General features: G+C 43.3%; 1 protein-coding gene across 5 annotated transcripts in view; it reads left to right on the top strand.

Annotated features, from left to right (window-relative positions):
• epc1a (enhancer of polycomb homolog 1 (Drosophila) a) overlaps positions 1-21,837 on the top strand; it is a 52,587-nt gene extending 30,750 nt beyond the window's left edge. For 4 of the 5 annotated variants that reach the window (XM_056299060.1, XM_056299061.1, XM_056299059.1 and 1 more), the window contains 9 exons: positions 2,027-2,180; positions 5,429-5,587; positions 5,816-5,905; positions 6,154-6,302; positions 7,789-8,195; positions 14,787-14,908; positions 17,006-17,147; positions 18,880-19,279; positions 20,096-21,837. In XM_056299060.1, the coding sequence (XP_056155035.1) occupies positions 2,027-2,180; positions 5,429-5,587; positions 5,816-5,905; positions 6,154-6,302; positions 7,789-8,195; positions 14,787-14,908; positions 17,006-17,147; positions 18,880-19,279; positions 20,096-20,168 (1,696 nt within the window). In that variant the 3' untranslated portion in view covers positions 20,169-21,837. Of the gene's footprint in view, positions 1-2,026; positions 2,181-5,428; positions 5,588-5,815; positions 5,906-6,153; positions 6,303-7,788; positions 8,196-14,786; positions 14,909-17,005; positions 17,148-18,879; positions 19,280-20,095 lie in introns of those variants that run through there. The other variant, XM_056299063.1, reaches the window with a different exon arrangement.
• Positions 21,838-22,088: the final 251 nt, after the last annotated feature.

Below are 22,088 nucleotides of genomic sequence, written 5' to 3' on the forward strand. Positions count from 1 at the left end.
AGTTTTTAACACAATCTTGGAAAGTAAGAGGATGCCTGGGGAGTGGAGAAGAAGCATACTGGTACCGATTTTCAAGAATAAGGGTGATGTGCAGAACTGTAGTAACTAGCGGTATAAAGTTGATCAGCCACAGCATGAAGATATGGGAAAGAGTAATAGAAGCTAGGTTGAGAGGAGAGGTGATGATTAGCGAGTAGCAGTAGGGTTTCATGCCATGAAAGAGCACCACAGATGCAATGTTTGCTTTGAGAAAGTTGATGGAGAAGTATAGAGAAGGTCAGAAGGGGTTACATTGTGTCTGGGGATTTAGAGAAAGCATATGACAGGGTGCCAAGAGAGGAGGTGTGGTATTGTATAGAGAAGGCGGGAGTGGCAGAGAAGTATGTAGGAGTGGTGCAGGATATGTATGAGGGCAGTGTGACAGTGGTGTGATGTGCAGTAGGAATGACAGATGGGTACAAGGTGGAGGTGGGATTACATCAAGGATCGGTTCTGAGCCCTTTCTTGTTTGCAATGGTGATGAACATGTTGACGGACAAGATCAGGCAGGAATCTGCATGGACGATGGTGTTCGCAAATTACATTGTGATCTATAGCGAGAGTAGGGAGCAGGTTTGAAGAGAGCCTGGGGAGGTGGAGGTATGCACTGGAGAGAAGAGGAATGAAGGTCAGTAGTAGCAAGACGGAATACATATGCATGAACAAGAGGGAGGACAGCAGAATCGTGGCGAAGGCGTATGAGTTTAAATACTTGGGGTCAACTGTTCAAAGTAACAGGGAGTACAGAAGAGAGGTGAATAAGAGAGAGCAGGCAGGGTGGAGAAGAGTGTCAGGAGTGATTTGTGACAGAAGGGTACCAGCAAGAGGGAAAGAGAAGGCTTACAAGATGGTAGTGAGACCAGCTATGTTGTATGGTTTGGAGACGGTGGCACTGATGAAAAGACAGGAGGCGGAGCTGGAGGTGGCAGAGTTAAAGATGCTAGGATTTTCGTTGGGAGTGACAAAGGAGGACAGGATTAGGAACGAGTATATTAGAGGGACATCTCAGTTTGAACGGTTTGGAGACAATGCATGAGAGGCAAGATTGAGATGGTTTGCACATGTGTGGAGGAGAGATGCTGGGTATATTGGGAGAAGGATGCTGAATATGGAGCTGCCAGGGAAGAGGAAAAGAGGAGGTTTGTGGATGTGGTGAGGGAGGACGTGCAGGTGGCTGGCGTGACAGAGAAAGATGCAGAGGACAGGAAGAGATGGAAACGGATGATCCGCTGTGGCGACCCCTAACGGGAGCAGCCAAAAGTAGTAGTAGCAGTTTATTCATGCCCCAGTTTATTTTTTATATTTATACTCTGCTTTGTGCCTGCCCCCTGCAAGGCTTTTGCCATCCACTCAAACATGGCATCAGCATGGAATGAATTTCCTCTGAAAGCGTCTGTCAGTAGCTTAAATTGAAGCCCCCTTCACCTTGAAGTGCATTTGATTTGTAGTGACATTTCAATTTCCTCCCGTTAACCGGGCCTTGTTCCTGCCTGCACCTCTTCCGTCAGTTTCCACTCCCAGAAATGTCTGCTTGATTCTCGGTAGATAACTCCTGGCCTTCCGCTTTACGATACTATGCTGCAGCCAAGAGATCCAAGTGCACTGTATGAGATTTACAGACTACTGTCTGTTCTGTGTCTTCTCATTTCTTTAGAACATAAGAACAGTTGTGTGCTGATATCATTGTGTTGGTTGGATAGATGTCTCCAGTTGCTGAATAATTAATTTATTTGGCCAATGAATTCTGCTTCTGTATTCATGGCACCTCATGCATTTCCCAAATCATAATTATAACGGGGTGACCTGCTTCAGTAAACTGCTGTCTTTTTTTTTCTTCTGGATGTAGCTTTTAAATAAATTCAGTCATTCATTTCTATCTGGTGGTGAAAATGTGTAGGGCGCTTGGTGTCTGATTATGGCTGGTGTATGCACAAACCCCCCGTTGCTCACTCTATTCCTTTCTTCTCTCCCCCTGTCTGCCCATCAGGAATGGGATGCCAGACTTTGGTAGCGAGGTGATGGCAGAGGCTCTAGCTCAACGGGCTCTGGTTAAGCCCGTCTATACCATCCCTATCATTCCCCTATCCAGCAACAACCAGTACAGGCACCAAGACCACTTGGACATGAAGGACTACAAAAAGGTGAGGACTCGGTCTTCTAAGGTTCTGACCCAGGTTTGGAATGCCTGGGAAACTTACAGAATATGAGTTCACCATTTCCAGGTCTTTAAATGTTTGAGAATTGCACAAAAGGTCAGGAAAACTCTAGAAAATAATTGGTAGGTTTAGTTGTGACACATGGGAAATAATGAAAGGCCACATAATGAAATGTCTCTTTAATTCAACAGGGAACAGTTTTCAGAAAGTGCAGTTTTGGAGCTGAAATTTAGATGGAGAGGGATGACAGCAGGAAGTGATGGATAGATAAGTCAAGAAAAGTAAGCGAGGAGAACTGGTATGGCTCAAAAACATTCCAGGATGGACCGACCCCTAGATTGAACTCTGAGCAGGCGGACATACTTATTTATGGGCCTGCGGATGGCCCAAAGCTCAGTGATTGACAGCTGGGGCAGTATCCCTCTCTGGCCTGGTGGTTGGTAAGAGAGTCTAAACACTTCTGAATCAGACTTATTGCCAAGTAGTTCTAAAACATTCAAGGAATTTGTCTTGGTGCAAGACAAGTTGTGCAACTTGGCGCAAGAGGGAAAAATTAACCGTAAATGGTAAACATAAAAGTTAAAAGAATAGTAAAATATATATACAAGATAAGATAAAAATAAATTAAGAAATAGAATAAGGTGCAATAATGGGGAACCACTGGGAATATTGCAATTACAAAATGTTAAATGAGAATTTTAAATAAAAAGTAATGTCGGTGCAAGAGGGGAAAACAGCAAATAGTAAAAGGTTAAAAGAATAATAATAATTATTATTATTATATAGGTGTGTGTTTGTGTGTGTGTGTGTGTATATATATATATATATATATATATATATATATATATACAGACACACAAGATAAAATAAAGATAAATGTAAAAAATTAAAATAAGGTTCAATAATGAAAATTTTAAATAAAAAGTTGTTTACAGAAATTACTTACAGAATAAGAAGTTATTTGCAGAATAAAAGGCATTTACAGGGAGTGCAGCCTTTATGCAAAGTGTCTGTGTATAGAGAGCACAGTAGGGCAGATATATGTTGCACTGTTTGTGCATGTAGAGGTGTATGTCGTGTAGTGGTGTGGAGAGAGGGTGAAAAAGGGTGGATAGGTGGCAGCTGGGTGTCTGGAGGCTTGTTGGAAAGGCCTACTGTTCAAGAAGCTGTTCTTGTGGCGCAAGGTTCTGGTTTTTATAGACCTTAGCCTCTTGCCAGAGTGTTGTGAAGAGACCACGGCCTGGATGGAAAGGGTCAACCATGATCTTTACAACTTGTCTCGGTGTCCTTGGTAAGACATTAAACTGCAACCTCAGGCTATAGAGGGGTAGCACCTTACCTCAACAAGGGCCGAGAACAACATCCCTACTGGTAGAGCTGGTCCTCCTGCATGCCTGTATGGTACATCCCATGGTGCCCAGTCCAGCCAACACATTGGCATAGGAGAAGGGAACTCTGATTTCAAATCTACCTCCTGCCTTGTGGGTTGATGCCTCTTTAGGCAAAGGCTAGGGGAGGGGAACTCTGAATTCAAATCCCCGGGCACAGTCCACCCAGCTGTCAGTACCCGGAAAGGGTAAACCATGGCGGCTCCGCTCAGTCAACCCGGCAGCGGTTCTGGCAACCGGCAGCCCTGTTTGTCAACTCAGCAGCAATTCTGGCAAAAAGCAACAGGATTCTTCTGCGGCCGTCTCAGCTACGCTGTGCCATTGAACAACAGAAAATCTTGCCAAGGGTCACTATAGAGCATCAAATAGTATTGTCATCTATGGTGCAGCCTCACATGTGCCCCTGACCAGGGCAATGGGAAGAAATAACTGGAGTTGGTCCCCGGGTACTGCACGGCGGCTGCCCACTGCTCCTAGCTACACAGCTAGGATGGGTTAAATGCAGAGAGTTAATTTCATTTGTATGTATGTACAAAATGACTAATAAAGAATATTCTATTCTATTCTTGAGGTGTACAGGTCCTGGAGGGATGGCACTTGCCTACTTTCCTGATCCTGATGCTGTGTGCTTAAAGAGAGACTGACATGCCCTTTCTGAACCCATTTTTTAACATTGGGAGTTTGCATCATTACCAAAAATAGGTGTGGTTTTATGAATTCAAAGCTATTGGCTACTGTCTTCCTGAGTGGGTGTGGCTCGGTACCGCTCGTCACTTGTTATTTACAAAAAATGTCGGACAGCGAGAGGGAGATCCTCTGCGAGGATTACAGTTTCGAGGTGGAGGATTCGGTGATACAAATAACTGTTAGATAGATAGATGATAGATATTTAGATAGATCGATAGATAGACAGATAGATAGCAATACGTCGTAGCAAGATCAATAATAAAGTCTCAGCAAAATAGCACAAACTCGAGCCAAGTAGCTAGCAGGGTGAAAGAACGGCTTCTCCGTGGTTTTATAGCATCTCGCTACGGACACACCCTATATGCAAATTGACTGGTGTCTACGTATCCACTGGCACAATTTGTCATTGGACACCATCTACAGTCAATCACAGATCTCTCTCGAGTGGCCGCAGACACGCTGTTTTGGCCACTGAATTTCTCCGTGGTCACATTCCATCTCGGAACATAACTTATCAAAAGGAATTTTCAGATTTTGATGTCGGTACCACTTAAAATAATGATAATGCATCATAAAACTGACTGCAGTGAACTCCTTTACATGTCACCGTCTCCCATTGGTCCCACCGTCTCTCCCTTAACTTTATTGGTTCTGGTATCGGCCTACCCCAACACCCCTTCTCTCCTCTCTCTCTCCCAGTTGTAAGCCTCCTCCCTGTAGTTTCAGACTCATCTATTGGTGTAGCTCAACCTCCCTTTCCTCTTCACTTCCTTTTATTGACTTCACACACACACACACACGTGCTTTTTTTTGCTTTTCTTTGGCTTTGTGCCCACATAGTAAGAAACTGAATAGGGGTGGAAGAACCCCGACAGAGTTGAAGTGTGTTGAGTCAGGGAGGGATCAGGGGACTGGGAATTTCGGGAGTAGGCCATCTGGCCAGGCAGTGGCATCTGGCGCATGCCACTATCTGCATATCAATGCCCCTTTTATCCCTTGTTGTTCACATATACACACACACATGCACGCACACACAGACAAAAAAAAAAAAAACAGCCTGAGGACCCAACACTAATGCAATAATCCACAGCACCTCCTTCAGGGCTCAGAATACCTTTTTGATGCCGCAAAAAACCAATCTCTCCCTCCCTCCCCCAGCCGGAGAAGACGGAGGTGGTCCGGACAAAAAGGAAATATGAGAAGAAACCGAAGATCCCCCCCCTGTCGACACCACAACATTCAGGTCCCTCTGTGTTCAATCCCAAGGACCTCAATCAGTATGACTTCCCCAGCTCAGATGATGAGACCTTCTCACAGGTAAATGACAGGGTGGTTCTCCACCACTACTATGAGGTGATGAATATAAATGCTAACTGATTTCATTAACCTTTTGTTTTATTTTTTTATTATTATTATTTATTTATTCATTCAATAGGATGTCAGAGTCATCTATGGCTATTAAAGTTACCTTTGTATATATTTTTTTCAGAATCTGATTTGTTTGTTTTTTTTATTCTAATTACTATGTTATATTTGTTTATTTAGATACATTCAGGTTCCTCAGAGGCAGAAGAGGAGAATGACCCGGACGGCTGCTATGCGTTCCGGAGAAAAGCCGGCTGTCAGTACTACGCTGTGAGTGCCTTCCTGTGACTCCTGCCATGGTTCTATTTATAGAGCCCTGGGCCGGCTGGCCTGTCTGGCTGCCCTACCTGGGACTCTTCCACACTGCTGATCACATCAAGACAATGACACATGCACTCTCTCTGTCTCTCTGACCCCTCATTTCCTCACCCTCTCATTCCATTTTCTCTCTCTACTTTTCCTCGTCTTCTTCTTCCTCCATCCCATCTGTGATTGCTTCACACTCACCTTACCCTCAGTCTCGAGCAGACCAGAGCAGCAGCTGGCCCTGGGTGAGCCCGTCCGAGGGAGGGCTGGGAGACCCGCGCTTCCGTTTCTGTCTCACCTCGTTGACTGCACCACGACGCTGCATGGGCTTAGCACGGCGACGCGTGGGCAGAGGGGGCAGGTGAGTTCTCTCTGCTTCAATATCCCTACTACTGTATATCCTCAAGTCGGTCTGTAAAAGTTCAGAAACTGGATTAAGAGGTGCGGTGAAACATCAAAAGCTTTCCAGACTGACAACTACTTAATTTGACGGATGACCTGTTTGATTTCAGATCATGTGTCAAGGGGTTGTGAAGAGTCATGTTTAGTTATCAAGTGATGGTCCAGTTGATGTTAAAAATTTTCCCAGCCGCAGTGTGCACGTAGTGTTTTGAACATGGACCAAGATCTGCAGACATAGTCTGGAATATAAAGTCTGGAGCAAGAATTTCAAGGTGGGCATTGGGTTGTTGGACCCTGCCTGTGCTCACTGAGCAGGGTTGACCGTTGGTACCAGCCGCCAGTCAAAAGTTGATTAACAGGCTGTGTGTCAGCTAAGTTTGGCTAACTATACCAGCCAGTCATCGTTTACAGGGGCTTTGCTTTTCTTAAAGTGTGAGTTACTGGTGGAAAATGCTGAAGGAATTTACTGTTTTAAGAACCTGTAGCCACTCAGGGCTGTAGTCAGAAAATTAGTTTCTTGACCTGTCAGTTACATTACAAACATGACATGAACTGCCCTTGTGTCTGATACATCACCAGTCATAGTATGAGGAGTGAATAAAAAGTGTTCTATGACTGACAGAGCTTGGCAGTGCTGGCTGTTCCCAGGAGATTAACTAGGTCAAGCGGAGTCTGTTTCGCAGACACACTCAAAATTGGAAATTGTCTTTTTCTGCACTGGAAATCGACTTATTGGATGACCCCGAGGGAGGTTGGAATTCGCTCTGGGCCTTTTATCACAATACCATCACTATTTGATGATGTGTAATAATGATTGCAACACCATCATGTTGGGAAAACGTGAAGTTCAGTGTAGGAGTTTTGTGGCATTGGACACTTCTACAGGGATTATTTCGGTGTACTTGCATCCACGGTTCTCCAATGTGAAGGACCCTCAAAAATGACAGATCAGTCACAGACAACATAACCCCAATATTGTTGGCCCATAGGTAAAGAATTTGTTCTGTATTGAAAGCATGTTTGTCGTTTGCTTTGGCATAGCTTTGCACACTATCTGGTCAGGACTAAATTTATGGTAAGAATAGTCATTCTCTTCAAATTGGAATGATTTCCAGAGAAATGGGGTGAAATTAATTGTATTCTTCATTTTGCCAACTCCTGTTAAGGTTCCCAACTGTTATTTATACAGATCCACTTAAACTTGGTGTCGACAAAATCAACACGGGTATTGGCCAAACCTACACACTATTCATTTGTGCAGTGGATTTTATTTTTATTTAGTTAACTTCTGTTAGTATTGTCTAGACAGCTGATCATAAAATTTTACCTTAAAACAAGAGATCGAGGTGGGGGAAAAAAGTGGTGGAGAGAGAGAATAACCTCAGTTCTGTGTTGCTTTTCTGGCATAAGATTCCACTGACTACATGTTTGTGGCTGTGCTGCAGGGTCTTGCTGGACAGAGCACACACAGACTTGGACAGCGTCTTTCAGAGCTTGGACTCGGACCCGGAGCCCGAACCACTCGCCTCACCAACTCCCCGAAGCTCACCGCTCCGCAACTCCAATGCCAGTACCTCAGAAACCAATACCTCAGACCCGGTCGGCTTCTCCTCACATCTCCCCTCTACTTCCTCATCCTCCATGGACCTTGGTCAGATTCTGTTTAACATTAAGTTGTGTCGCTGGAGGCACTTTAGACCACGGACGCTATCCCATAATCCCTCTGGTGGAGGAGATCTGTCCCGTAGAGGATTTAGGGGTTTCAGCCGGACGATGTCAGGACTAGCCCGGACCCTGGGAGGAGCAGCCAATTCTCAGAACCGCACTGTCCCTGTCCCAGCCCCTGTACACGGTGAGTGTCAGGTTTTCTTTGTGGCACTGCATATTTTCATTGAAATGATTTAAACTGAAGCTCGAATCCAGAGCAGCTTCCCATGCTTATGCAGGTGAGGGCTCTAGTGTCGCTTGTGTTTCTATTTGTTATTTGTAACTGTTAATGAGATGGGTGGGGTTAATTTTGGTCCAGAGACATAGAAGGGTTCCTGGATCCATTCCAAAATAATGTCCTTGATATTTAGACAATCTGGCTCTTATTTAGATATAAATCGTTTGATGTATGGACATTTGTGTTTTCCAAATGCAACTTTAAATTTGCTGTTTATACAGCATTCCAGCTATGTGTGAGGGTGTTGGGGGGTCACTAATGGACGTCGGATAAGGAGAAGCTGATGTACATGGCTGTTGGTTTGCTGTTTGGGGACTTCAGCATGAAACCTTTTGTTTAAGGGGTGGTCTAGCGACCTACATGACTGTACAAGAGATTTGAAAGTCACCCATGTAGTTTCTACGGTATTCAGACGACAGGCGGACTGGCTGACAAGCCTGCCTGTTTTGACCCCATCAGAGCATCTTCTGTCATTTTATTTGTCTCTGTCCATCTCTGTCTGTCTCTCTTTGTCTGTCTCTCTGTGTCAGACAGAGTGAGAACACCATTTTATCTCTATTTTCGCTGGCACTACTCTGAAGCTCTTGGTGCAGAACAGAGTAGGCTTTGTGGACTCTGGTGTGCATGAGGACAGGTGTAATTGGAAAATCTCTTCATGCATGAAATTATGTGGTGTGCCATTGTTTCATTGATTTTTTTTTTTTTCTGTGCGTGTGGCATTTCAGTGAAGGCAAATTAAACTTCTGACAAGTCTACTCGGTATTTTCCAGCCAAGGCCCAGCTGATTGTTAAAAACAATCAGAAAAGGTGTTTCAAAGAGAGATTGCTCCGATTCATACTTGACCTATCCACTGCTGGTTAATCAGATGAGCCCAGCCCACAGTATCCAACCCTACTAAACTTATTCCCCAAAAAAATTACTTTATTCATCCCTTTGTTTAAAATGTAATTTTTCTGCCTCCACTGCCCAGCCTAGGAGCAGTGCCATCAGGGTTGGGAAGACGGCGGACGAAGTCGCTTTCTAATCTGTCTAGACCGGCCTCATACTCCTTCAGTATTCCACAACAGTTTTACCTTTTTGAGCCAAACTTGGAAGTTTTTTGTTTTTATCATATTTTTATCCTGCAGTGTTTTTTGTTTATGGGCACTGTATGGGAGAAACTAGAATGTATATAAACAAATGCCCTGGCCTCACTTCCGTGTGGAATGTACCCACCTAGTATAGGTGGGTACAAGCAATGTATAAGCAAAAGTACAGTCCAGAGAGTGAAAATTCTACCATCTGGTTGTTAGCCCAGTCGAAATCCGTCAATGTAGCTGTGAGGACGCCTGACCTGAGTGGCTAAAATGCAGGAGGCAGACTCGAAACTGTTTCCATTTAACAAAAAATATTTATTTACAGGGTGTAGATACATGTGAAACAAAAAAATATGTATAAAGCAAAAGAAACAAATTAACAGTTAACTCGGCTTAACTGAACAAAACTCAACTCCCAATAATTGAGCTTGATTTAACAAATATCTGAACAAAACTCAACTCCTAACAACTGAGCTTAAATCAACAGCACGTGCACACGTCTACACCCCGACGTCCTACCCCTAACAACTCCTAACTGCTTAAATACTGCTGAGTCAGTCAGCAGCCCCCGAGTTTAGGCTGCACCACTGTGGCGAGGAAAGCCAACACCTGGTAATCATTAGGATGATGGGACAAATGGTGTGTTCTCACCCACTTTGTCACAGTAGCTAGTTTGGCTGAGGTTAAACGGCTCAGAAGAGATCAGGAAAACACCGCTGGGAGCCGAACATCCATGGTCGCATCTGTGCAAGGCATCTGGTCACGAGTCAGTTTTTCTATGGCGTGGTATTTGGCTCTTGAATGGGTTTTGTCTCTCTTCGCATCCTCTCCATAGATGTTGCCTCAACTAAGCTTAGCCACACAGAATTCAAAATGCCAAAATATAAATTTATTCATAATTAATGGCAAAAGGACAGCCTAGAGGTATTACAGGAGTTGTTTATTATATACAGGATCTTGACTGTGTTGTAGCCTATTATCGCCGCCCTCCTCTTTATTATATATTTATTTTGATGTCCGCTTAGAATTATGTGTGGGGAGTGGTGTGCAGTTGCACCTGTCTCAAGTTGGCCTAATTGGCTCGAGACACGCACCAGAGTCTGGGAGCAAGCCGAAGACTGAGGGGACATGGACCCACATCGCTCTTTACCAAAAGACTTAAATGGACATTTGTTTTTAGTCTTTCAAATGCTTTCAACTTTGGTGTTTTTAATCTGTCTTTGTGGTTTAAATAAATGAGCTGTTGTGCCCTTTTTCACCACTGGTGTCTGTGCCTGTGCTGAGGAGCCCTGACTGTGGCTTAGGTTTACCACGGTGTGGCTTATAGTATAGGATAAAAAAAACATTTTTTTAATCCCCCTTAACATGCACCAGAAGTAACCAGAGTGGATTTTTTTTGTTTTTGTTTATTTGAAATTTCTCCAGAGAGGCACGACTTCAGATCCCCAATGTGTTTGTGCAGCTTTTGTTTTGCATTATGTGTAGCTCCTCGGTTTAAATCCAGCCCGGGCCCTTTGCTCCGTGTCATTCTCTCTCTCTCCCCTGCCTTTTGAGTCTCTCTACTATCAGTCAAATAAAGCGGAAAATGCCGAAATATATAATCTTTTAAAAAAATTGTAGCTCTCTATTTTAAAAAAAAAAAAAGATTTTTAGTCTCCTTTTCAACCCACAAACAACCCTGGCACAGTGTCAGCTGCAGAGCAGCTCTCCCTGTCATTCACACACCGTTTATATCATATCTATTCACCTAAAATGCATGTCTTTGGACCAGAGGAGGATACTGGAGTGCCCAGAGGAAGCCCAAACAAACATGGGGAGAGTGTGCAAACTCTATGTGGCAGGGCTTGGATCGAACCCAGTATCCGCTTGTGGTGAGGAGACCATGTTAACCACTAAGCCCCCATACTGCCAGTGCATTTAATTTCCACTAGAATACATTAACTCCTGTTCTCCCTGCTTGGGCGAGTCCGTTAGAAATGGTCACCTATAAATAAATTCATGAGAGGGACAAGATAGTGTTGGCGCTGGCGGTCAAACTGAGGGAGCCCACTGAATATTAAAGACCCCCTGGCCCAGGTGGGGTCAGGGAAAAGTAAAATGTCAGAAAAAGTCATGGAAGCGGCGACACTCTGTCAGGGACAGACATTCATGTGCACACAGCTGGTCCCTGAGGTTATTAGACAACGTCGGGCAGAAAATCCAAAGTTCATAAGTTGAGTGATGTTATACCATATTGAAATAATAAAATGTTCAGTCTTGCCGATTGTTCCAACACATTCTGAATCATTATTCTTTCCCGCTTTTGCCAGTGTCATTAACAGGCAGCTTTCTTCATGTGTGCATTTGTAAAATTTACTGACTTTGACTCAGGAAGGAGTCAGCCAGACATTTTCTCCGTTGTTCAATGAGATGGACAGCATAGCGGTGCAACACGTGTCTTTAGGTTTAATTAAAGATATCAGTTTTTAAGGATTCTGTTATTCTACAGTATTGTTGTTTGTATGGCCTGTGATGACACCCTATGATGGCCTGGCGGCCTGTCCAGGGTGTCTCCTCGCCTGCCGCCCAGTAACTGCCGGGATGGGCTCCAGCATCCCAGCGAGCCTGAGAGCAGGATAAGCGGTTTGGATAATGGGTGGAAAAGAAACACCTTCCAAAAAGTTTGGTGTGTTTTATGTATGTTTGTAATCCCAAGGGATTTGGTTGAACGAGGTCCTATTTATGCACTTCGTGTGACATAACGGCTTGTGACAATTTTTTCTTATCATGGATTAATAGACCTGCATAAACGCTCATTATAATGGGCTCTGAATGCGAGACACCTGAGAAAGCGATGTGAAACTAAAGCACAGAAACGGCATGCTAGCGCCGACAAATTAAAGATATGAGATGTGTATTTATAAAACTTTATATTTATATTTTCTTTATTGTCATTTCTCAGTACTTTAACCCTTCCTGTACACTAGCGGCAGTGGGCGAGGCCAACTCAGTTCCACATTCCGTCAGCTGTCAGCCTAAATCTGTCAACATTTTACAACCTGAACCCAACAAGAGTCAAACAGAGATACAAAACATGCTTATTTCTGTTATAACAACAATACTTTTATTGAGCTGGCCGTAACAAATTATTATTAGGCTTTTTTAGGCCAATAACTGCCTTCACCCCAGCAGTTCCCACATTACTCCTTATGTTTTATTTTAACTATTCGCATCAGTTGCAACTATTTTCCATGCAACATAAGTGCACGTTTTTATCGTGTGTAACATTACTGTTTAAACGGCGGATAAAAGCAGCATGATAATGGCGACTGGAAAACTGACACGAGCTAGGCTAAGCTAAGTTTGCTAGCTAGTACAATCTTGTTTTTTTTTAAACTATAAGAATAGCCAACTACTTGCAGCATTCAGGTGATTTATCGTGCTTGTTGTGCCACCGTGGTAGGCCAGTTTCAAGTTGTTGGCCCACTGCCTTGTCATCGCTCAATTTAAAGTGTTGCCACACAGCTGAGGTCTTCGGCATTTTATTTTCCCTTTAACGACCAAGGTGAACTGAAGCGTGACATCACTACCGAGAGTGAGAGGGATGTCAGGCGCCGCAGCTGAGACAGGATATATTTCCACATTAAAAAGTATAAATATAGTACAAGAATGGTCTGACAAATGTTATTTTGCAGTTCGCCTTTATTGATATTCTGCATTAAGCACAAAAAAAAATATGATTATCCGAATCCCAAAATTGAAACCGAATACCTACCCATTGGACGAATACTCGGTTATTCGGGTCAGCCTTAACATAGTGTTTTGTTTTGTTTTTTGGCTTTTTCTTTTTCTTCTAGAGAATTTGGAAACTAAGACAATGACATGCACATTAATAGTGTATGTGGGAAGAGTATCAACCCATCAATTAAACAATATTAGTGCATAAACATTTGTTCCGGTGTCATCAAAACCACCCAGATTTTCCCATCAATCATGGAAGATTTGAGCCAGGGACATTTTTGTCCCATCCCATGTTATCTAGGGTTCAGGCCACAGCTACCACCTCCACAATGAAACTATATTTATAATAGAAACTGTCAGACATTACTTCCCCCCCCCCCCCACACCACAAACGGATAATGTCATTGTCCATGCATTTTCCCATGAGCATCCAGGGAGCATGTGGCCAAGGAGCACAATTTCTTCCGTAATCTGTCCCTGGAGCAGATTTGTTTTAATAACACTAAAGAGCAGCTGTATTCTGATGGATCCGCCTGGTCTGTTCTGGTTATAGAAGACCATTTTCAGTATCCACGCCATCTGTGTATAATGATAGGAGGTGCCCCCCATTTTTTTGTATGTCAATTGAAAAGTATGGATGTCTTTGAGAAAGAGTAAATTACTCATATGTCAGTGACACATGGTATCAGCCTGTCTAAATAGAATCAATTCACACTCTTTAAAATATCAATAAACTGTTTTTTCCCCGACCCTCTAGGTTTGATATTATTTCCAAGTGTTTTTGATCGGTATTGTCAGGCATAGGTTGGGCAACAGATGTTTTATCAGGCAACATTTAGCCCCTGTTATTGCCTGGCAAAAGCAGAATTGGTGTAATGAGCGACTGTCTGTGTTGGTGAGGTAACGCCTGTGGATTCAAGCCTACGGATCATGTGCACTGGTCTGACTCGTGGAGCCTTAATGAACGCGTAAACATTGAAACACGGTGTCACATGTTTGTGAATGTACAGGCTGGAAAGGCTGAGTTGTGGTTTTTCTTTTTGACATAGCCGTTGCTTTTGACCCCCCCATCCATCTCATCTATCTTCCTTATCTCTACTCTGAAATGTTTTTATCGGGTTTTTTTTTTTTATCTTAACATTCAAATACCAGAGATCTATTTGATCCATTTCACCACTATCACAAAAATCAAACGTGGCCGAACCCGGGTTTTAGCCATTAATGCATTAATGTTATAGCATCTGTTGTTAAAGATCTTGTACAATCTTGTTCCTCAGCATTTGGCTGCATCACAGTAAATGTAAACGCTTTGAGCCATATCAACCCTCCCCCCCCAGCAACCATCAAAATGAATGGCTAAAAAAAAGTATTGAATGATTGGCATGTTCAGGAATTAACTGTTATCTTCAATGCATCAGCAATATCAAATATTAGGGCATCTGTTTGCATATAAATCCTCAGAATTGTAGGTTTAAAAGATCTTTTGTAACTTAACAAAATTTTTACATCCAGCTCCAGGGAAACAGGAAAACGTTTCATTCATTGCTAGGCTTTGGTGGCCTTGTCTGTCTGTCTGTCTGTTACTGCACTCCTAATTCACAATGGATTATGGGGTCGGCTAAATGCCATTAAGTGAAAGGTGTCCTTTCAAATGAAGTGGTTCTGGTCCTGACCAATGTATCTATCCCATTCTGTCCTCAGTGTTCACGGCTGAGCAGTACCAGCAGCATCAGGAGCAGCTGGCCCTCATGCAGAAACAACAGCTGGAGCAGAGTGAGCAGCAGCAACAGGCCAATGACAAGGCATCATCTGCCAGTGCACAAGTCAGTAAGAAAAAAAGCAGTCATATGTTGCATGGAAAGGTTCTTTGCAATATTTCAGCTCTCCTGAAGCATTATGACTTGTAAATATCAGCAGTAGTTGTGGAATGCTACTCGGTTATACAAAGTTAAGTACTCACATTCCTCCCACTCCCCAAACATTTTAACCCTCTGAGACCCAAGCAGTTTCTGACCATTTTTTGCTCTGTCGCATTTTTACTCTCTGTGGGCTCCTGTTTCACTGAAATATACAAGTCGTGCACCTCTATGGAAACGGCAAAATCATGGCAATAAGAAGGGAGACACTCAAACTTGTCTTTTGAGCAGCATAACACAGTTGTAATGCCATAAATCATAAACGGAAAAAAAGCAAGTTTTATTTCTTCCGTAATTTATTTTACAAAAAATTGGAGGGGAAATAAATCTATATATACAAATGTTTCCAAGTGTCCACAAATGGAAAGGGGGGAGGGGGGGCTCCACATACTATACATATTGAACTATTTATATTTTTACAACCTCTACAGACTATTCGGTGATTTAAAACTATTTACAGGTTTTTGTGCACTTCAACTCTAGAAAGCCACTTTCACTATGTGGAGGCACCAGGTTCATGCCAGTCAGCAAAACAGTTCCTGGCTAGAATCAGGCACAGTGCCACACCACACTTTCTGGCACTTTCCATGCAGTCTTTTTTTTTTTACTGCATAGAACACAGGACAGCCTTCCTTCTGTGGCCTTCTTCAGCCTTTCTGCATCTTGGTTTTCAAGCCACAGGGATGCAGGTCTTTGTGGATGGTGGGGCAGATGTGGATGGTGTAGTGTCCTAAAAACAGCCACAAAGTTCAGCAGAGAGGGTCTCCATGAACTTCAAGTGACTCATGGGTTGTTTCTGTTTCATCTGACACAGTTCTTTGTGATGTATATAGGAGTTTGTGGCTGTGATGTGTCAGTAAGTTTCTGTACCGCCTCATTGTCTTATGGTGCACTGAATAATACTGGATCTGCTGGTCTGATAGATCTACGCCGCCCATGTACTTATTGTATTCTGTCACCAGCGTTATGGGATGTTTTGGGTCTGCCACTGTCCATCTCTGTCTTTCGCACGTCTTATTTATGTTAGGGACTGTTTGTCTCAGCCAAGTCATTCAACGCTTCCCAGTTGCGCTGAAGAGCACAGAATGTAGTGTTTTTTACAGGATCTGGCTTGTGCAAACGGTTAATTTTTGGTGAAATTTGAAATGCGGTGTAGAATCAAGAGATTTTGACGAAATATCACTATTTTAAGCATAGCTCTGGTTCAGAGAAGGTTGAATCAGTTCATCTGGATACATTTATTGACAATGAATCAGTTCATCCAGATGAAGTGATTCAACCTTCTTTGATTTTCTTAGCTGGATTATTGAGCATGCATCAAGACACTTAGATCTGGTTGTTTTCCATCACAGAACTGTTCATTGCGCATAGTACATTCAAAGACTGTCAGAAATGTGAAAATCTGACGATAATTTTTATTTTTACAGTTTCTAGCCATGATACATGGTGTAATTTTGGCCTTTTTTTTTCTTCTTTTTTTTTTTACATACCTCTCGAACTCCGCGGTGGTTTGTGGGTTTCAGAGGGTTAATGAACAAGCATGCAAGCTCTGAATGAGCTGGGTTATTTTGAATGCAGGAGTTATGAATATGGTGCAGGCTGAACTCGAGCCACTCTCATTAACATCACAGGAGACAAAGTGTCTACTTTCTATAGCTGATTAAGTCTGAGATCTAATAGAAAGAGACAGTCTGAGTATTCTTTCTGGTGGGATAATTCTGTCTCCTTCTGGTTGTGTGTTCCCTGTGTGTCTGGTCTCAAACCAATAGATCGGTTTTCCCAATATGGAGGAAATCTGTCATCAGTTGAACAGTTGAAGGACAATTCACACACCTGTGGGAAATGGGACACATCCTCATTGGCACCAACAGTATCACTGACCCTGGATTCCTGTTTGCCGTCAAAATTAATGTGCTCAGCAGTTCTACATTTTGGAAGGGGAACTCGGCACTTCAGAGTGCAGCATTGGTTATTTTTTTGTCTGTCTGTGTGTCCTCCATCCAGGGCCTGGTGTCCAAGACGCTAGACCAGGCCAGCGCACAGTTTGCTGCTTCGGCGCTTGTCACCACCGATCAACTGCTGGCCTTCAAGTCCAAGGAGGAGCTTGTGCTGGCTAGTGGTGTCAACGGGGTGCTAACAGGCACAGGTGAGTTCCTGCAGCAACCGGTCAGTTTTTTTGGACCAACCACTGAGTTCTCTGAGTAGGTAGTCTAGTCATTTCGAACCAGGGCTTCAAATCAGATTTTTTTTTTTTCTCAGTCAGTTCATTTCGAGCAGAATTTAACGTTTCCGGTTTTGCATTCCACCTTAAAATGATCGTTCTCAAACAGGTTTGAACCAAATGAAGTACCGGTTGATACCGTTCCATGTAAGGCTGTGTGATATGACTATGTCGGACGGTATAAAAATGTCTGTTGATAGATATTTTACCCTTTAGTCTATCGCTAATGTCAAAAAAACATTACAAAAACCCATTGTATCACTAAGTAGGAGCACTGTAGTCGAATTTGTTCCCTGGTCCGAAATCCACCATGGCTTCCTGGTGGTTTGGTTGGTTTGCAATCTTTGTCAATCACAGAATTGGGCGTGACCGGGCACCTGCGGTGTGCTCGAGTAACGGCAACAAAAAGAACAGAGGCACGTGGCCTGCGACGCAAAACTCGTATAAACTTTTATACATTTGGGCTTTTTGTGTATACACAAATGAAGACACAGGTTGTTAATGCCAGCTCATTTATTGTCAAACAACAACAAAAATGTTTTGGGCTACTCAATAGCCTACAACAATGGCTCGATGTCTTACACAAATAAAAAACAGAAATAGGCTATGTAGCTACAACCTTTATGAAAAGTTAGCCTACATGACCAAAACACACTTACCATTGTAGCCCAATTAGTAAAATTTGTAAAAAGAACATACAGCCAGTAAGTGACAGAAACAGACTATGTACGGACTTCATATGACCTAATCATTGTCAAAACAGACTGCCATGAACACTGGAAGTAAATTTGAAACATATCGTCAGCATGCATACTTCAATCTAAACTGTTAATTCAACAAATAAAAAGAATATCCTCTGGGACATCGTCGTTCAGTGACAACCTCAGTGGAGTATAGATGAGTTTCAAACATGAAAATGCGCGCTCCACACTGGACTTGCGTGATGGGGCGTGCAATGACACTCGTGGCGAGTTTATGCAAAACCAGCTTGGTTACAGCCATAGGAGCCCGATAACTGAGGATGTTTTCACTGTGCTTTAAATGCGTTTTTCTCAAATACTGCCAGCCCAAATCCGTTTTTTGGCATATCCAGATTGTATCCAGATTTTTAGAAAGTGGACAGCAGAAAACCAACGAAATGCGATTTTTGCAAATCAGATCTAAACCACATTTGGAGGTGGTTTGAAATGCGATTCCAATTGGATTTCTACAGGTGCGTCTCAGTCCGGACACTCTGGCCGCCCAAATCGGACTTCAAACTGTCTTTTCCCACTCGCAACGCGACACAAAGACGGTGTCAGATCCAGAGTGCCCACCATGACTGCAGCACAGAACATCGCAATGTATACCAACCTCCTCCGTCGCTGAGTTTGTCTGGTGCGATAGAGGAGTTCTGCACCGTGACTTGACAGTGCAATATCCAATGAACAGATAAATGGTACAAAGGTCTGCATGTTTTATTGTGTGTCATTTCTGACACAGAAGAAATAATTTCATATGATGTTGTCCCAGCTTAAAGTCATATTCCCCCAGCAACTAATGAAAGTATTCAAGTTTTGATACCTTGATCTCTGTCGAGAAGGCTGGGTGTTTTCCTGTGCTAGTTTTTGTACCACTCTTCCTTCCATCAACAATGTCTGTTTGCTCTGTTCAACAGGTGTGTTCAAGGGCTTACACCTCTCCAGCACCACCACAACTACTCACCACGCTAACCAATCCACACCCTCTAATACCACGTCCCCTGCCCCCAGCCTTCTCCAGCCTCCCCTCAACTCCACCAGTCTTTCCCCCGCGACCCTCTCCTCCAACCCAAACGCCCATGCAGCGGCGCTGGGGATCTTGGGCTGCAGCTCCGCCAACTCCACCCCCACCACCACTCAGGTCCTGATTGGGAACAACATCCGTCTGAGCGTGCCGTCAGCCACCAGCCTGGCCGGACGCCACATTCCCCGGCCCCTCGGCAGCGTGCCGCCCTCTGCCTTAAAGCTGGCCGCCGCCACCACCAACCTCCAGATACCCAAGGTCTCTGGAACAACATCCATGGACATGGGCTCAAGGTGAGGCCTTCCTCCGCTAATGTGATGATTAAAGTTCAACCCTAAGTTGTTTCTTGAGCTTTGATAAATCATATCAGTACTGGACATAATTTCAATAGTTGTGTTGCCCTCTTTCTGTGAAATTACACCCCTGCCAGCCGTACCCTGATTGTGATGTGGCGACAGATTTTGAAGTGGTCCGTCATTGGACTAATTTAAATCTAAACTTGGAAGAAAAAAAAAATCAAACTGTCAAGAGTCATAAATGCATCTGCCGCCAGTCTCCTGGTTTTAGAGACACCCCCCTCCCACCTCACTCTCCACCCCACTAATTACCAGTTTCCCAAAACTATACCGGGAGGAGATGAGCTGAAATTGTCTGTTACATCACATGGGATTTGGAACTTGAGTGGAAGGACAAACTTGTATCTAAATGGAAGTGATCTGTGCTGTCTTCACATGTGGCAGCAGTTTTCTTTAAATAGTTCTATACACGCTGTGGGACTCCCAAGGTTTACGGGAGCATCTGTCATTTAGAGGCAGCAGATATCAGATTGCAGAATTTTTCAGACCCAGTAACGTTCTATTAAATCCAATAGGTTTTTATAAGAAGAAAGCCATGACATTAACAGATAGAAAAAAAAAATTCTGCGGTCTTCACATGCCTGTTAAGTTCCGGAAATTAATCACCTCGATGCGAGTCTCTAGATATTGGTAGAATTACTGACAGTTTAAGCGGGAATGTTGTGGAGGTGTGAAACCGACAGAAGGAATGCTTTCGGCATAGTTGGTGAATTCCGGGCCTAACATTTTCCGTTCCTCCTCTCTCCGCCACAGGGATGGCCACGACCAAGACAAGCCGGCGCTCAACAGCATAGCAGACAACACAGTGGCCATGGAGGTGACGTAGTACCAGCCCCAGCGTGCGCCACAGCAGCTGTGCATCATAGTTTCTGGAACGTAAAAAAGGGATGGCTGGCACAGACTCCCCGACACAGACAGACTGACACAGCGGGCCTCTGCAGCGACCCGACTGCAATTCTCACTGCGCGGTTTTTAATTTTTTGTTTTATCAAAATTTTGATTTTATTTTTTTTTTCCTCTTTCGCATTACTGTTGAGAGACAAGAATGAATCTGTAAATTATGAATATTGCAAAAACTAGTATCTGTACAGTAACTACATATTTGTAATATCCCCACACACATCCACACCCCCCACCTTGTATATATGTTACTTGAATACAGAACTGTCCATTTGTGATGTTTTGCACTTGGGAGTCGAGCCTAAAAGAGAAGATTCGGGGGGGGGGGGGTAGAGTAACCTGTAGAGAGAGAGAGAGAGAGGTGGGGGAGTTGTACAGAGAAGTGTTTTTATCACATGCATGGTGCGGAGCCTGCTGTTTTTATCTATTTATTGTGCTGTGTTTACAGATTTTTTTTTAATTTTTAATTTTTAATTTTTTTTTTCTTTTTTTAATTTGTACACTGTACCTTCGTTGGTTCCTGTGCTGTAGTAAATGTAAGGTAGCTACGGACTCCTGGGTATTTTTGTATATCGTGAACACAAAGCAGGGTTTGATTTTATTTTTTATTATTTTGTTTTTCTGTTTAATTTTGGGGGTCCCTGTGCTTCTCTCTGTTGATCATGTTGGATATCAGTGTCGACCTTAACGCCCAGACTGCCGGGACGGAGGAAGGGAGGCGGCGGCGGTGGTGTTGGCAGGCTGGGCTCTTCCATCGTCCAAACACCAATCAACAAAACAGGGATGAAGTCTCTCCCCAGAAGCCTCTGCTGCTTCTGATTCAAAGCACTATTAATTTTTGTGATTTTTTTTTCTTCTTCTTTTTTTATTAATGCTGCTTTTAATGAGATTTGTTAAGGGGTTATCCTCCATTTTCATGCAACGGGAATCCCCCCCCCTTTCTTTTTTTTTTCATTTTGTAAACCCTTAACTTTTTTTGTAAAACAAAAACTGAGTTATTTTTGTATTTTCTCCTGTTCTTGTGGTAAACCTGATTGTAAGCGTCTCGTCTCTTGTAAGACTTTCACTCTTTCGTTACTCGTTCATGCATAGGTGATAAGGGAGGTGAATGGCAGTAATTGCTGTATGTGTTTCATCATTCCAGATTTTTTTTTTTTTCCAACAAAAAAAAAAAGAGGGTGATGGAGGGAACGGCTTCTTTCCTCTCCCTTTATTTCTGGTTGTTTTTTCTCTTCCCCCCCCTTTTTTTTTTTTCCTTTTTTTTTTCTTTTAAAAAGAATCTCCAGACGGCTGCAAGGCCAAAAACCACAAGTATTGGGTGCCTTCCTTTGGGGAATTATTTGTTCTCTCTTCTGTGAAGAGTCAGGCACAAAGACGGCGCTACTTAGTAGCGCTTCTCATTTGTGTTGGAATCTGAATGCCCAGTCCAATGGCAGGATATATATCTCTGAGGTTTACTTGTCCCACCTGGAGGCTGAAAAGACTTAATAAAAAAAAAAATTAATAATAAATAAATAAATTTAAAAAAAAAAACAGAGAAGAAAATGTGACGAAACTCTCACTAAAATAAGACAATAAAGCCCAGGGCATTAAATGTGAACTATTTCGACCTGGATTCTTTGTGTGTGCGTGTGTGTGTGTGTTCGTGTGTGTGTGTGCGTGAGAGTTAAGAGCTTACTTTCCCAAAGCGTTCATAACGGTAGACTTGAAGGCGGATTGGATGGGAGGGTTGGCGTGGTGTGTGAGGCTTCATTGAGAGAGTTATTTCTCCATTGTGGCAGTAGATGCATCGGCACCGTCGCCTCGGCAGGAGTGGCGGGCTCCATCCAACCCTGCCTGTGGCGTT

This window comes from Lampris incognitus, chromosome 19 (assembly GCF_029633865.1).
Source record: "Lampris incognitus isolate fLamInc1 chromosome 19, fLamInc1.hap2, whole genome shotgun sequence".
In the NCBI taxonomy this organism is placed as follows: domain Eukaryota; kingdom Metazoa; phylum Chordata; class Actinopteri; order Lampriformes; family Lampridae; genus Lampris; species Lampris incognitus.